The 14903-nt window shown below is 33.0% G+C and overlaps 1 protein-coding gene across 1 annotated transcript; it reads right to left on the bottom strand.

Annotated features, from left to right (window-relative positions):
- Positions 1–11191: 11191 nt before the first annotated feature.
- On the bottom strand, positions 11192–13855 carry LOC114166098 (probable 2-oxoglutarate-dependent dioxygenase At3g111800). The gene is made up of 3 exons (XM_028050758.1): positions 13267–13855; positions 11653–11986; positions 11192–11550 (listed from the first exon to the last, which is right to left on the bottom strand). The coding sequence occupies exons 1-3, from the start codon at positions 13776–13778 to the stop codon at positions 11293–11295; spliced, it is 1104 nt and encodes a 367-aa protein (XP_027906559.1). The 5' UTR covers positions 13779–13855; the 3' UTR covers positions 11192–11292.
- Between the last annotated feature and the right edge of the window lie 1048 nt (positions 13856–14903).

The raw sequence follows: 14903 nt of genomic DNA, 5'->3' as shown, positions 1-14903 counted from the left end.
GATCATCGCCATACACAAACAGAAAGGGTGAGCTTATAAATGATTAAATAACATATATTATTTCGGAAATAACAACAACACACCCATTTATTCTATTCCAGTTAGTTCTTGGCCAAGTTCCTACTTTCCCAAGGTTTTACAACCTTCAATTCCCTTAACATTGTTAGCCTTGGACTCAGGGTTTATGATGCTCGCACGAACCTGCCCGCTCGTGGTCCTACTTCTATGAACCTCCCCGCTCGTAGTCCTACTCTACGGACCTGTCCGCCCGTAGTCCAACACACGTGATCCACCAGCTACGTACCTCCCCGCACGCGGCATCTCTCAAGTGTGAGCCGAATCATACGAACCTACCTCACCCGTATCCTCACACGAGAGTAACTGGATATGAACCTTCCCACTCATATCATCGCGTTTTACCACCATCCATGAACCTACCCGCTCATGGCACAGCATCCCCTGATCTAAGTTCGCCTCAATTGCATCCAAACAACACAAAACCTACAATTCTCGCTTAGGCTAGAAGCTTTAGCTTGAGCGATCAGGCCTGACTCGCTTAAGCTAGGCTCTCTCGCCTGGGCGAGCCTGTGACAGTAACAAGGTACGAAAACTTGCTTAGGCGAGGCCTTACTCACTCAGGCGAGAGCTCCCTTCGCTTAAACCCAATTCTCTCGCCTAGGCGGCAGTCCTGCAACAGCACGCAATCCCTCATGATTTCTCGCTTAGGCGAGTACCTCTCGCCTGAGCGAGGTGCTCTGTCGCCTAATCCATGGGCTACTCACCTGAGCGAGCCCCTCGAACACAACCTCAACACTTCATGATCTCTCGCCTAGGCGAGATACCCTCGCCTGAGCGAGAGGCTCAAGCAACACCAGGGTTTGAGTTTCTACTATTTTCGCCTAGGCGAGCCTGGCTCGCCTAAGCGAGATTAATAGACATTCTCCTCTGATCACACACCCTGATACCAATTCCAACCCAATTTCCTTCCCTCCACATTTACCAAGCAATCCAAAACAATTTAAGGGTTATGTGGACATTATTTAGACCCAATTTGACACCAATTTTTTATATTGCACATAACACATCATACAACACAGATTATACCTCCATCATATTCATACCAAGGTATAAGGCATTGTCCAACAAACATCCAAATAACCAGCATTCCAATTCACAGTACATAGGCACGAGAATTCAAGGCAAACCAACGTACAATTATAAGAATATAACTCTTACTCATACATATAACCTAAAACACGAAAATAGCTCCCCTTACTAAATGCCTTAAAGGCTTCTATAACCAAATGTTTTATCTTTAGTTGCCACCAAATGGCATCAATTTAAATCGAAATTGAAAATAATTTATGTATATGGTGTTAGAAAAGGGGAAAGTCCTTGCACCAAGTATATTTGCTTTGATGAAGAAACTTGGCAACGATTTGTACATACTCGAGAAAGTGAGAAATGAGAGGTTAGTATCATCACTTATGTTTTTTATTACTATTTTATTACATGTAATGATAAATGCTAAATAAATTTTATTTAAATGTTTATAGGGTGTTCTAAAAAAACACAAGACATCTAAGCACATAATGAGACTCCTCACTTACTTTCTCATTGTGTTTATCAAAAGCTAGAGCAAAAGAGAGGAGATTGGAGCACGTTCTACTTTTGGAGATGACGGTGGTAATGCATATTCAATTGAACCTCCATCCCCACCATCTAGGCATGAAAGAAGAATGAGAGTAGATCAGACAAGAGCATCAGGAGATGAGACTAGAGCAACAAACGATGATGAAAGCATTTGACAAGAGGCTAGAGAACTTACTACTTTCACAAAAGCTCCCCACTATAGTACAACCTGACCTGTAGTTGTCAAAGTCAACACTAAAGGGAGTTGTTCAACTGTAGTTGAAACGAGGGGTGAGATGGGCTTTAGTTGATTATGTATCTCCCACCAGTTGGTGGCCCACAATAAGTGCTTTGAAGGTTCCACCATGTTACAAGGTAAGAGTCCCCCTTCTCATTTGGTAAATTTTGTGGTGGAGACTGTGTGTGGTGATGCTACAGTTCTTATACCGACATTAGAAGTTGGTATTATATCACAAGTATTGAAAACTTTCATTACCTGACACCATACATTGAATCGGTCACACTACAAATTGAATCGTTTTGTATATCCACTAACATTGTTACATGTGAAGTATATATATAGTATCCTAACTAATGTCATGTTTATTTTGTGTGTAGCAACATGAAACAAAGTTGCATGTGTCAAAAAATTTAGAGGATCCAGTAGCGACATAGATGGAGTTTGTTGCAACCATGACTATAAAGGCATCTTTGATTCCTTGGGATGCCACTGTTTGTGGCAAAGATAGTGAAATTTCATTGTTCATATATAAATCTGATTTGATGGAGATCATAATAGGCAATGAGAAGTTAAATGTGTCTTCTCTACAATTATGGATGATGTAAGTTAACTTTTAAAATCATTTTTATTCATTTCCTTCTTAAATATTAAATGTGTGTTTCCATCATCAAATTAGGTACTTGCATGGTTTGTGTTTGGAAGCGGGAAAGGATTATTCATATAGGTTTACAAACCCTTATTTCATGCCTCCAATAGGTAATAGAAACCCGAAAATAAAGAAGTACATCACTAATTCCATAATGCAACGAAAGAAATAAGTTTACCTTGCTCCATATATAGATAAGTAAGTATATCCTTATTTTTGATTCCATAACATATAGTTATACAATTTTAAATATATTTCAACTAATTTTCAATGTAATCGTCATTGGCTACTACTAGTTCTATCAGTACCAAAGCGTACCGCTTCATGGTTTTGCTCTTGTTGTAGACCTTCTCCCCCTTATTTGAAAAGCATAGTAGATACATAAGTCTATTTTAATAAACACCTTCTATTACATTCACCATGAATATACAATTTCATGTTTTCTAACATTGGTTGTTTTAATGTTAGTGCTTTTAATGGATAGTATATTGAGTGGTGGATCGACGGTTAATACTAAAAGGGTCACATGGATTTCCCTCTAGATATTTAGATTCTATCATTCATTTATTTTTTTGTATTATCATTTAGTTTATCTAAATAGATTAAATATGAGTGTAATGTAATAAACAAATTGGGAGCTATGGGTGTGGCTATTACGTCATGTAATGGATAACAACAATTGTGTAAGGAAGTTATCAAAGTGATTGAGATGAGGTAATATGCTAACTTTCATATTTACCAATTTTAGTTTCAACTAATTTTCATATGTACTAAATCTAACTTGAACTAAATTTTGTAGAATTTCAATGACGGTTCTGACCCTAACTATCGTTATATATCACAAGTCAATGACGGTTAGGGTCATACCTATCATGGTAAATTAAATATAAAAGTATTTGTTTATTAAATATGTATGTGTGATAACGACAATTATTGCACTAACTATCATGGTTTCGAGAATTTTAATATTCCTTTATAATATTCAGACAGGTTATAACAATGAGCTTTAAAACCATTGTTGTTCTGTGTGCAAATTGACAACCGGTCCAAAATCGTCGTTGTTTCACCTGTATATGTAACGATGAACAACACAACAATGGATCAATATCCGTGTTAACACATCCTATTTAACCATTGTCAAACACTTTGTCTACAATAGTGAATGACCTTTCATTTCCTTCCACAATGCATAACCTTATGACAAAATTCCTCGATCATATTCCTTATTTTTGCCTTATAGCATGTTACAAATTCTACAACATAGTGGATGAAGCCGTTATTTGCTTGGCAATGTGCCAAGAATCCGCACCACCAACTAACATGAAAATGTAACCTGAAGTGGATCTCAAACTATCTTTCCATCCTACAAAATCTGAGTCAGAATACCTAATGATCTTTAACTAATATGACCTCCTATATGCGAGACTATAATCTCTTATTCTTAGTCAATACCTCATAAATCTTTTGGCAACTTTCCAATGATCCATTCTTGGATTGCTTAAATATCTACCTAATACTCCAACTATGTATGTTATATCTGAACGCGTACATACTTAGGCATACATCAAAATCCATACAACTGCATTTCCTGAATTTCCAAATTTCCTTTTGGACATTGATTAAGATTGAACTTGTCTTCCGTAATAACTGAAGTATCCTCAGATTTACATTCCTGCATGTCAAACCTTTTAAGCACCTTTTCGACATAACTCATCTTTAATAATTCTAGAATACCTCAAGATCAATCTTAGTGTATTTGAATTCCTAATAAAAAGGAGATGTCACCCAGATCTTTCATTTCAAAATTTCTAGAAAAAAAAAAAACTCTCTTGGTATCGTGCAACATATCTATACTTTTAGTGGCAAAAAGTATGTCATCAACATACGAGACCAGGAAAATATACTTGTTCCCACTAAATTTATGATACACACAATCATCAACAAAATTTATACCATAAATGAATGAGATATTCAATTAATGAAATTTGTGGTACCATTGACAAGATGCCTATTTTAGCTCATTAATGGATTTTGTCAAATTTGCAAAACTCTTGGGTCTCCGAACATAGTTTTCAGGTTGCACCATATAATTCGTTGTTGGGGAACCTATTTAAAATTTGTATCATTTTGATTCTTACTTTAATTCTATTTTTGTTTATCACTAACATTTTCTTTTTCTCTATTTATATTTCTAGCATTTATTTTATTTTCTTTAATTATTTTAATTTGGTACATTTATTAATTTTTTATTATAATTTTTGTCTTAGGAATTTTGTTGGGAAGTTTATGAAACTAGTTGTAGAACACTTTGGCTAAGGAAAGATAAGGTACTTATTTTCTCCACTGAGACACGCCTCTCTTTCCTGAAAGTCTAAATATGACCTTTCCTCTGTTTCTCAAATGTAGGTCTAGGAATATAAACCTTTCTCATGCCATATGTCACGAGCATCCACTATCCAAGAACCATTACAAGGGTTTCCCTCATTTGGTTGAATATGTCTACAATGGGAATTTTCTAAGACTTAGGTACCTAAACTTCCTAGAGCTTTTAAGAAGTAGCATATGTAAGGATTTTTCATTTGAGCTTTTGTGCACTAGAAGTTTCCTTATTGCGAATTTTTTTCCTCAACTATTTTCATTTTACTATTATTTATTTCTATGGGTTGCTTACCTATATTCTTCTAGGTTAGAACTAATTCCTTTTTATGTTCCTTATTTGTCATGCCTTATTCTTCTAGCCTCTTTTCAAGTTCTAACTTTTCTTTACTTAATATGTTATTTTCTATTTTCAATTTCTCATTCATTTTATTTGTTCTCATAATCTGTTTTCTAGTTCTTTGTACTTTTCCTTAGTGTTTTTCTTTTAATGTTTTGTACATTTATACGAGCCTATAATTATTGGAGACAAATTCATAATATGCTTGTCTAACAGAGTTAAGATCAAAGAAATCTACCTCTTCTTCATCAAATTCATTTGATGTGTCGTTGTCTTCATAAAATCTACCTTGTCTACCATGAAACCAATGTGCATTTCCTTATCCTATGAATCAAAAGAAACCATGTCTTCCCATATGGCCATGAGATTTTGTTCTTCTTTTTGTCTCTGTCCTTACTCATCAACTTAGGACATTTTGATTTGTTGTGACCTGATTTCTTGCATTCATAGCACATAACTTTCTCTTTGTCCTTGGCGTTGAATCTCCAATTTTTTCCATATCCAAGAGTTTTGCTTGAATTTCCCTCTTAGAAGATTTAGTTTATCATCTCCTTCATAATCAAACTCATCTAATTCTTCATTAGATTTCACCACAATTTTGGATGATCTATTGTTCTTACCTTTCTACCTAGTTTTTATAGCAATATTTAGACCTTCTGACTTCTTTTCATCACGATGCAAAACCTGCTTATGAACAATCAAAATACCTACAAGTTCCTCCAAAGACATTTTCTCAAGATCTTTGGCAATTGTCACAATTATATCTTATGCTATCCACTTTGGAGGTAGAGTGCGCAAGATTTTGTCATTCACGTCATAATTATAGTATATTGTCCCAAGTAGAGTTTGAAAGCGACCAATCATTAATTGAATTAACTCATTTTCCTCTATGTAAAATTTTCATATTGATTACTCAGAATGGTTAATATACTTGTTCTTACCTCTTTGGATCCTTCATGAGTCAACGTAAATATATCTCACCATTTATTTAACAATAAACATAGCATACACTTTAGAAAAATTTCTTCCTCAAAGAAGGCACAAATTAAATAATGTTTTAATTTATCATTTAACTGATATACATATTTTTTATTAGTATATAATTTCTATTGGTAACAATTTATCTCTTGGTAACAATTTCCCTTTGTCATCTAGTAGAGAAGGAATACATTTCTTGATGATATCTATCAAATCAATATTTTATGCTTCTAAATATGTCAGTATTTTCAATTTCAACAAATCACATTTCTCACCTTCGAAAAGTGCAGGGTGATTAGTTGGTTGGTTATTTCATCCATTGAATTTGTTGGATCAATAATCTTTCTTCCTATTAAGGAGTTCCCTAAAGATTGAGCTCTGGAACCACTTATTGGTGAAATGTGGCTCTAGAAGGGGGATTAATAGAGCTTAGAAACAAATTCAAAAACTACGCGAGAAAATATACAAACACAAATGAATTAACACATCAAATTAAAAGTATAGGGATAGAGAAAGTGCACACATCAAATTCATATTGGTTACTATGTCTAATTTCTTAAGCCACGTGCTTAAGAAATTCTACTAATCAACACCTTTTACTAGTAACGAGTATCAACATATCCAGGATACACAAGTTTTAACATCTCCAAGTACACGAGTACAAACCTCTCTAGGATACATCAAGTATCAACCTTTTCAAGTACATAAGTAGAAACCTCTCCAAGTATCCTGCTTAATCTACTTGAGATGAAGAACTCTCAATTTTAATGAATGATCAAAAACACTCTCATAGATTACAACTTCACTCAATGAAGAATATACAATATGTAAGCTTTCAACCCAATTTACTAATCACTAATGATATGATATTTTCTCAGCAGTTTGATCTTTTTTTGTAAAATAGCTTTGTTGTCCTTCTCATAAGGCTTTACATCCTTTATATAATTATTGCATTTCATAGTCGTTAAGAATTTAAATTCCAATTCTTGATTACAATCTTTTTGATATGGAATGACTTGATCAATTCTTCAATTTGATTTTCAACTTTGAACCTTCAACATCATTATTAAATATTTGAATTTTGAATCAACTGATGCTCTTTAGAATATCTTCTTTCCTTTTATTATTGAGCTTCAGACTTGTTTTGAATTTTACTCTTTCTTCAACATTTTCAGTTGTCTTATTAAGAAAATGTTTTGCAACTTGATTCCACATTTGAATCATCAGAGCAATAATACCTATCAATCAATCAAACAATTCATTCATTAGTTATACAAAGTATTTTCTTTAATGTTCATATTGCTTGATTGTTTGACTTCAAAATCTTTCTCCTTCCAGAATGTTATCATCAAACGATTATTTTCATAAACATCAATGCCCATATCATTAATTCTTAGTTTTAACAATTAGATCAATATATCAATTCGCATGATAGATTAGGGATGATCAAACTATCAAAGTGCCACAATTATTTTAACTATTCAAATTGTCTAAGAATCTATCAAGGTATCAATCCAAAGAAATGGCCAAGTGATGAGAGATTTGAGAGTGTGAAGTTTGTCCTATACGCAAAACAATGCAGAAATGTTAAAACAATATGATATCAATATTATAATCAACCTAAAATTGAATTTTATGCAATGTATGAACCTAAAACTAAGGCTAAACCTAAAACTTGAATAATATTTTTAACAAATTAATTGAAGCCTCTTTGGTTAATGAGTTCTCTTATTGTAAATAAATAGCAATCATTTTATAGCCAGTAAAGAATTCAACTATAAAAAGTTGAAGAATAAACATTTGTCATATTTGTTTAAGTTTTCTATATTGTCTATTGCATTTTAAACGCCTCCCCCTATTTTTATTGTCTTTATTCTTCTAACCCTCTTTACAAATTTAAATAAGTGTTGTTCTGAGCAAAATTCTTGACTAGATTCCTTTGGAGATGACTTGGGTTATCTTAACATTATTTATACAAAAAATTATTTACTATATAGGTGCAACAGGAGATTACATAAGACAATTGCTTTAGTGCACTAGACGAGTGGTGTTTATTGGTTTGCACCAGTAATAACAATTATCAGACGAGTGGTAATGGAATGAAATTAGTTTTTTTATGGCAAAACAAGCCAGTCCAGCCCATTCTGTCCCGTCTCGCCCTTGGCCAGCCAAAAACAGATTGGGGTGGGTTGTCCCACCACAAAAACTGTTACCCGTCCCACCATAGGGCGGGCTAGCCCACCGCTTTTTCTTTTTAATTTTAATTCTTTTAAAATTTTAATCATATAAATATTTTCTAAACTTTTAATTAATTACTTAATTAATATCTTTAGTTGGATGAATTAAAAGAATTATTATATTTACATCTTAAATTACTATATTATAACTAATAATTGGAACTTAATATTTAAGTGTCAATGATTTAAATTATAATAGTATTGCATATTTATATTTATGCAAAAATATAATATAGAAAATTTAATTTTTTCAATTATTTTTAATTAAAACAAATAAAATAAAAATGGGTTAATGAGATAGGGACGAGTTGGCCCACCAGTTTAACGGGCTAAAGATGTCGAGCCAAAACGGGTTGACGAGTTGAAAACTCCAACCCTCGGTCTAGTGGGGTAGACCCGTTTGGACACCCCTACATGAAAATTAGTGCTAGTGGTTTAACAAGGAATTAAGAAACTCTCACAAAGTAGTAGGGTTTTAAAACTCCCAGAAAATAACAAGAATTTTAAACCTCCAGAAAGTACTAGATGTTCTAAAACCATCGGTAAGAATCACTATTCCAAGGGTTTCTAAAAACCATTGATAATATGTTAGGACATTGATTCTCCCATAAGAAAAAATGAAATCGCAGGTAATGCACTTAACGAGAGTTAAAACTCCAAAAACACTAAAACACTAACCCCAGTTAAATACAAATTTTCTTGTGGTAATTTCACAATGTTGTATAAACATCTTCACAATGTCGTATAAGCATCTTGTAAGGTTTAAGATCTAGTATAAAGTGTTGTATCTATTATTTTTATTGTAGAGTGCATGAAAAAAATTTGAAATTAGTGAATTGATTAATAAGAGTAACCAAACAATTAAATGTAGCCTTCTCTAAACGGTGAACGAATATAACTGAATTTTTATTGTTGATCTCTATCACTCTTATTCCTCAATATCGGTTGAATATGCCCATCTTGAATATAAAGAAAATTAGTATAATATCTCAGAAATCATGACAAAGATATTTTCTTAGGTTATTAATTGATTCAAAAAATATTAAATACATTCCTCTTTATTAGAAAAGATTGCATTTGAACCAATGCGACCCAAGCCAATGATAAACCAGATTAACACGTTAGTAAGACTAATACCAGCATCCTGTGATTTTTCAAATGTCATTAGTGCTTCAGTTGCCTTTTTTAATGCACATACACGCATGAGTTTTCAAATCTGAAAACTGCTTGCCTTTATGGTTTATTTTCAAATGATATAAAGTCAAATTAAAAGATAAATTTCATATTAAGCAATGAACAAACTGAGTCCTAAAAAACCTGGATTCATCAAGTCCTAATTCTCTGGTAGTTCTTCCTTCTTTGTTAAACATTAAGAATATACTGATGTTCATATTTTAAATTTTTTTAATATATTTTAAAACATCAAAATCAGTGTTGTTTATTATTAGTGTATTTTGAAAATATAGCAAAGGAAGAATACATCAAAGTTGAGCAGAAAATACAAATTTGGATTCATGCATATTTGGTGGGGGTGTTAAACGAAGTTAAACTTAAAATGTAAATCTATGATGACGTTGGAACTAAAATAATTTGGAGTAACTTTCATGTTTTGTATCTAAAATATAGATTTGAAGTTGTAAACATGAAATGAAGTGCACAGCTACTGAGTTCTCCTGTTATTGCACATGGTGTTTTCCAAAAATGATCTGGATTGGTATGATGAATCCATTTAAAAGAAACGGTGACGTGATTGAATTGAAGTTACTTAATAGTCGACATTTGAATAAATGCATTAACTAATTTAATATTTGATGGGTGCATTATAAAAACGTGTTAATTTATGAATCTATGGTGGATTGTATAGAGGGGGAAATATCAATGGAGTCTTCATACACGTTTTTGTTCCCCACAAGACAAACGGTAGTGGGTGAGATAGGACCACAGTTCGTAATATTTCTGATCAACCACTCTGTTTGGTACTTTTCTTTAGAAACCTTTGTGTTCAGTGCTGTGAGTATGAGAAAGGCATGCAAACAGAACCCATTATTGGAATAGCAACCAAAGAGACATTAATGGTGCAAACGGGTCAAGCACTAACTCCCATTTTACAAAAAGCTGATCAAGAAAAAGGTAATCGCGCAGTGCTTCTTGTACTCATTGTTTCCACAGATAAACATTACGCAACAATCCAAAGTTGCCTCCAAGTTGCAACTGCAAACGCAACTAGCTAGGTTAAACCTTTTAATAAAGTTCTGTCATTTTATTAGACCTCAAAATTCATGGCTCAGGTTAATATCTTTTTCTTCCTCACCATTACTGGTAGTGTGATCTTTAGTTAACATTCCACTACGACAAATAAAAAAAAAGGTGGCTTATCAATATATAGCATGTTATCATTAATAGACAACTTTGTTTGGTTCACAACAATTTACTATTATTATTATTATTATATATCAATTTTACAAAAATTTTCCATTGGTTCACTTGTTAACTAGCTCAAGTATAACATTTTAGTATTGAAATCAAGTTATCAAATGGTAGTTTATGAAAGATTAGTTAGCAGAGCATTATTTTTCTTTAAATATTAGTACTTTAATTTCAAGGGTATAAAAATTAAGTGATTTTGATTAGCTTTCTTTTTTTTACTTTTGTGACCCAATCACAAGGTTACCCATCACTATTAAATTGAGTGAAGCAATAACTCAAACACATTGGGGGCAAGAAAAACAGCACAAAGTATATGAGAGATAAGAGTGGGATATTGATTAATTGAGACTCAAATGAAAATACAATCGATGATCAATTATTCATATGCAAATTAATCGTGTGTTCTTCAAACTACTCAACTTGAATCACATTTGGAAATCAAAGATTCAACTTGAGCTTTTCCACTAGGTCCTTTTGTCCTAATGTAAAGTCTATACTCATCAAATGTTTTTGATGGGTACAGTGCTGGCCTATCCTCAGTCACAAGCTCCTTGGCAGGTTGAATAGGTATATCACTCCTGGGGTTATAAAAGAAAGCCAATGAAACTCTATCTTTGTCTGAGTTCACAATCACCCTGTGCTCTATGCTCTTGTAAACAGCATTGCTCAGCACCTACAAACATAAAACACATTGATTAATTACAAACACCCACTAATTTTTTCATGTCAAGAAAGCATATAAACAGAATGATTGAACATTGTTGTAGCTTGAGACCTGAATTTGGTCACCAATGTTGATGATAAAAGCATTTGGGGTGGGTTTAACAGTGATCCAATCGTCTCCTCTGCGAACTTGAAGACCAGAAACGTTTTCATCAGGGAGAAGAATGGTCATGCCACCAGGGTCTGAGTGAGAGGACAAACCCATAGTGAGATCAGGTTGTGGGCACTTTGGATAGAAATTCACCCTTAAGCAAGCACCAACATCTTTTTCCCCACCAAATGCATTCAGCAGAAAATCCTTTCTCAGCCCAAGATTCTCTGACAGTATCTCAAGAACCCTTCCTCCTAGCTTAACAACTTCCTCACCGTATTCACCGATCACATTCCTAATCAAGAAATAAAACACCTAATTAGGGAAATTTCAACACAAATCTACCAAGAAATTAAAGGTTGTCATCAAAATCATTCCATAGAATGAAAAGCTATATGATATCAAAGTTTTGTAGAAGGCAAGAATTTAATGGAGACTCAGTTGCAGTTTACCTGATATGGAAAAAATTGGATTTTGACTCTGTTTTGCTTTGAGTTTTTCTTTCGCTCCTTTTATTGAATAATATTTGTACGTTTAATTCGTCTTTGAAAGTCAAAAGCAAAAAACAAAAAAAAATTCTAATATAATTTAATGGATATTTTATTCTCTAGTAGATAATTATTCTGAATTCACCATTAAACAATTTATTATTATTATAATTATAATAATTTTGTTTTGTATGATGTGGACCAAGATGGAAAGCCCACGTTTTTTTTATGGGAGTACGGTGTACTTGATTACGTTTCAAAGTGGTGTTATTGAAAAGTTTATCACTTCACCAAATGAAATGAAACGGCACCACAAGACTAACCATAGGTTAACAAGTTTACAAATCTTAATTAAGAAAGTGAATGATGTATCCTCTTCTTGTGCAACACGGCTTTGTGAACAACACTCCTACTTGACAAGTTCAAGCCAAACATTTAATGTTATGTGGATGGGTGAACCTCACAGAACCTTAATCTAATGAAGAAAAGTGACTCTTTTAGGTACCACTTTAATTTAGGAAATACTCACCAACTATACACCAAATGAGACAAAATCAGAAAATCTGATTTTCTTTTTGTTGGATAAAAAGTGGTAGAACCTGATTAGTCACATGTTTCTCACACCCAATTTTGCATTAAATTGAAAAGAAAAAAAGAAAAAAAAAAAAAAAAACTCTTGTCTCCTTTATTTTGGTCCTGTACAATATGACTCTCAACTTTTTTTATTAATTTTTCAAAGAATGACTTCTGACGTGTTTAGCCACTCACATAAAAAATAAAAAAGTTTATTTCGTTTGATAAAAGGGTTAGATATTTTTTAATAATTTTGTTGTGTGGTTTAAATATAAAACTCCGTACAAACTATTCAAGCATTTTATTAGGTTGACCACTAAAAGCATGTTTATATTAAATGTCTGTTTTAAGTCTGACTTGAAAATCAAATATGATTTCTTTCAAAATATCAAAATATTTATGGTGTAAGAAATTATATTGGGTAATCAAGAAAAGATGAAAGAGAAGAAAAAAAATGTTCCGTTATAATGTTTTTTTTTTTTTTTTTTTTTACATTAGTAGTTAGGGGACATACCTTAAGGATGTTGGGAGGTTTGGCCACTTGGCTTGGTCCCTAAGGGAACAAGGCATGTAATGGAGAAAGAAATAGTCACTCCAATCCAAAATGGCTCCTTTTTTCACTCCCAACCTGCTTCCATAGCCTTCGTAAGTGAGGGGTGTATTAGCATATTCCTCTTTCACCTCAATTGGTTGGTGAAAGAACTCACGCCACACCTCCCTAGCACTCTTCATCAACTCATGGCTCACACCATGGTTCACCACCTGAAAAAAACCCCATTCTTGACACGCCGCCGCCACACGGTGGAGCTCCTCCTCCCGCCGCCCCTTGTCCCCGCCATAGAGGTGTTTCATGTCAATTATGGGGATGTTGATGTCCTCTTGAGTAGTGTGAGAAACATGGGTGGTGTAAATAGTAGGCCTTTGGGACTTGGGTTTTATGAAACGTTCAGGGATTGTGGTTAAGCCACTTTCAGCTAAGGCTTGGACTCTAACCACTGGCTCAGGCCAATTTTGGCATGCCATCATTCTTGTGTTTTTTGAGCACAAAAAGGGAAAAGGATGTTATTAGATAATGGAAGCAAACACCACACTACTAGTGTATTTGTGACTTGATGCTATGAGCACCATATAGAAGGGTCTTTATATAAGCAAGAACTTTCGGCGCCGTGATAAAATCGTTTTGTTCATAGCCGTAATATTATTTACCATTCGGATTTCGTTTTACTTTTTATTCAAGTTACTTGACATTACGAGAATAATACTCTGCTTATGCATGATCCTCTTAGAATTTTTAATTAAAAATTCAACCTTATGAATTTAGAAAAAAATGAATTTATTTATATATATTCATTGGTATGTATGTATCTAATTAAGAATATTAGGAGGAGAATAAAATGGAAGAGTGAAGGGAATAGAAGAAAATTGAGGTGGTATGGTCGTAGAGGGAGTGAAATAGAAGCAACAGTGTGCGTTGTTGTGTAACTTGTGCGTGAATAGAGAAATGAAAACACATGGAGGGCCCACCTGTGCGTGTATATGAGTGTATTGGTAAGTCAATAGCTCTAACCAGTCACCACGTCTTTCTTTCTTTGCCTCTGATGTGAAAAATGTAAAGAACGCACACAAATGGAAAAGGAAAACTGAGTTATGTAGTGAAATTAAATTATGGCGACTGCGAAATCAACGACTATGTTTTAGAAAAAGTGTCTTAAAATATATTTAATTTGAAAAGATATCGGAAAAACGCTTTTTGAAGAAAAATTGTAATTTGAATTTTGATTTTGGGAACGAATTAGCCAATGGAAGAAAATAACTCCTTGAATCAAGGATCACGATGGAGTGAGTTCACATGAATTTATCATATTTCGATATAAAATTTTGTTATTGATATTTAAAAATATGATATGAAATTTGTCTATATTTTGATTTTACTTAAGAGATTTAATTAATTAAATGTTTATGAAATAATTCTTGCAAAAGATTAAAATTACAGCATGTGAAATATGATAAAAGTACTTTTTTCTCTAATATTAAATATTAAAAAATTATAATAATATAAATTTTATAATAAAATATCAAGTAATATATAATATTTTAATAATGTAAACAAATATATGTGCCAAGTTATGCAAATATGCACACTTTCATTCA

The sequence above is a fragment of the Vigna unguiculata genome, chromosome 10 (genome assembly GCF_004118075.2).
Source record: "Vigna unguiculata cultivar IT97K-499-35 chromosome 10, ASM411807v1, whole genome shotgun sequence".
In the NCBI taxonomy this organism is placed as follows: domain Eukaryota; kingdom Viridiplantae; phylum Streptophyta; class Magnoliopsida; order Fabales; family Fabaceae; genus Vigna; species Vigna unguiculata.
Note: the sequence above shows the minus strand (reverse complement) of the source record. Positions and strands in the feature narration are given on the sequence as shown.

Bases quoted from the DNA above. Each gene is read 5' to 3' on its own strand.
- LOC114166098 (XM_028050758.1), bottom strand. From the start codon at position 13,778: ATGATGGCATGCCAAAATTGGCCTGAGCCAGTGGTTAGAGTCCAAGCC. The intron at 11,987-13,266 runs GTATGTCCCCTA...TTTCTTGATTAG, and splicing joins AACCTCCCAACATCCTTAAG to GAATGTGATCGGTGAATACG. The intron at 11,551-11,652 runs GTCTCAAGCTAC...TTATGTTTGTAG, and splicing joins ACATTGGTGACCAAATTCAG to GTGCTGAGCAATGCTGTTTA.